The 2,220-nt window shown below is 38.6% G+C and overlaps 1 protein-coding gene across 1 annotated transcript in view; it reads left to right on the plus strand.

The window, feature by feature from the left end:
• Positions 1–2,220, plus strand: part of KL (klotho) — a gene marked incomplete at its 5' end in the record, with an annotated part of 50,811 nt that overhangs the window by 41,514 nt on the left and 7,077 nt on the right. The window contains 2 exons of the mRNA XM_011361861.2: positions 550–1,060; positions 1,811–2,079. Of these exons, the coding sequence (XP_011360163.1) occupies positions 550–1,060; positions 1,811–2,079 (780 nt within the window). The remainder of the gene's footprint in view (positions 1–549; positions 1,061–1,810; positions 2,080–2,220) is intronic.

The raw sequence follows: 2,220 nt of genomic DNA on the forward strand, positions 1-2,220 counted from the left end.
GATTCTTCTTAGGGAAGAACAAAGATTGTGAGAACATGAGTTAGAATTTTAACTATGAGAGATGAATACAAAATATTAAATTGACTCTCAACAACTTGAGTCATCTTGAAAACTCCCAGTCTCTTAGGTTAAAAAACATATAATCCTATTTTGAAGTTCCTGGTGTGATCACGTATTCGGGATTGGTTCTTTTCATTAATTAAAAAGTACACAATCCAAAGTCAATTAACTAGTAAGATAGTATAACAAATTCTTATTTAATGAATTTTTCAAATCATGAATAATAACTACACGTTCAATGCCAGAAATTCCGAGTTTTTCACTGGCTGCTGAAAAACGATGGAAATAATTCCAGTCATGGTAGCAGCTCGCTCGAGGCTGATCGACCTCTGAAATAATTTATTGGTTCCAGGTGACTTTTACATTGTGGGGTTAGTCATTAGGGTAGGTTTGATGAGAAACAGATACAGCTAGGGTTGGGAATTCAAATATGTATTATATTTCTCTCACGATCAGAAATACATTCACCATGGTTTTTTCTCTTTATAGGCTCATGCCAAAACCTGGCATCTCTACAATACTTCTTTCCGTCCAACTCAGGGGGGCCAGGTGTCCATCTCCCTAAGTTCCCACTGGGTCAGTCCTCGAAGAATGACGAACCACAGCATCAAAGAATGTCAGAAATCTCTTGACTTTGTACTAGGCTGGTTTGCCAAACCCATATTCATTGATGGCGACTACCCAGAGAGCATGAAGAATAATCTTTCATCTCTTTTACCTACTTTTAGTGAATCTGAGAAAAAGTTCATCAAGGGAACAGCTGACTTTTTTGCTCTTTCTTTTGGCCCAATCTTGAGTTTTCAACTATTGGACCCTCGCATGAAGTTCCGCCAATTAGAATCTTCTAGCCTGAGGCAACTGCTTTCCTGGATTGACCTGGAATATAACCACCCTCAAATATTTATTGTGGAAAACGGCTGGTTTGTCTCAGAGACCACTAAGACAGATGACGCCAAATATATGTATTACCTCAAAAGATTCATAATGGAAACCTTAAAAGGTAGGATTGGGGATAAAATTCTAATTTCCTGCCCAAATCCACTGGCAAAACAATCTTTCAGATGATCTGTAATAAACTATGTAAATTTATAGTTTTTAATTGTAATGTAGAATTTCATTTCTGCAACGGTAGGAATGCATTTATGAACACCTTTCTCATTTGGGGACTTCAGTAACTTAAATTAATTTTTAAACTCATTTTGTAAATGAAAAACTGGGTTATAATGTATGAAATTACTTGAGTTTCAGAGTTATTACTCAAGATTTTTAGATTACATTAAGGACTAAGTAAATCCCAGGATAGCTCGTTTTCTGTACTTGTTTTTGGATTCTTATTGCTTGTACTGAATGAAACAATTTTAAAGAAAAATGAATATCAACATTTCCCACAGAAAACAGTAAGTAGTTTATGCTTTTGAAGACTTTATTCATTTATTGCAGCAGGCACAATGTCAGGAGCCTAGGGTAGAAAGTGGAACATCATCCCAGGCCTGAAGAATACCCACTGGAAATAAGGATAATCTAAATAAAAACATATTAGAGATAAGCATATTTGGGAAGATCTTTATTTGTAGAGTTATCTAAGGTCGATTAGAGTCATTTGTCCATAAGAACGGCCATTGGTTTGCCAAACAATAAACATACTACTTAATTTATTTCCTTAAGTAGTAAGACCCTCAAATGCTCGCGAATCTTGAGGCGAGTGTCCAGTGACAGGTCACTTTGCTCTTGTCCTCTCTTCCCTTTGCAGCCATCAGGCTGGATGGGGTGGACGTCATCGGGTACACAGTGTGGTCCCTCATGGACGGCTTTGAGTGGCACCGAGGCTATAGCATCAGGCGCGGACTATTCTACGTGGACTTTCTAAGCCAGGATAAGAAGTTGTTGCCGAAGTCTTCAGCCTTGTTCTACCAACAGCTGATAGAGAAAAATGGCTTCCCTCCTTTACCTGAAAATCAACCCCTAGAAGGGACATTTCCCTGTGCCTTTGCTTGGGGAATTGTTGACAACTACATTCAAGTAAGTCAGCTGACAAAACCAATCAGCAGTCTCACCAAGCCCTGTCACTAGTAAGTAGCGCTTCCTTCTTAGGCTGCCATGACACATGGTCACTGTGGCTGGCCAAACACTGTCCCTTAAGGGTGTAATTTGGAACGCTGC

The sequence above is a fragment of the Pteropus vampyrus genome, unplaced genomic scaffold (assembly GCF_000151845.1).
Source record: "Pteropus vampyrus isolate Shadow unplaced genomic scaffold, Pvam_2.0 Scaffold71, whole genome shotgun sequence".
NCBI classification, from domain to species: domain Eukaryota; kingdom Metazoa; phylum Chordata; class Mammalia; order Chiroptera; family Pteropodidae; genus Pteropus; species Pteropus vampyrus.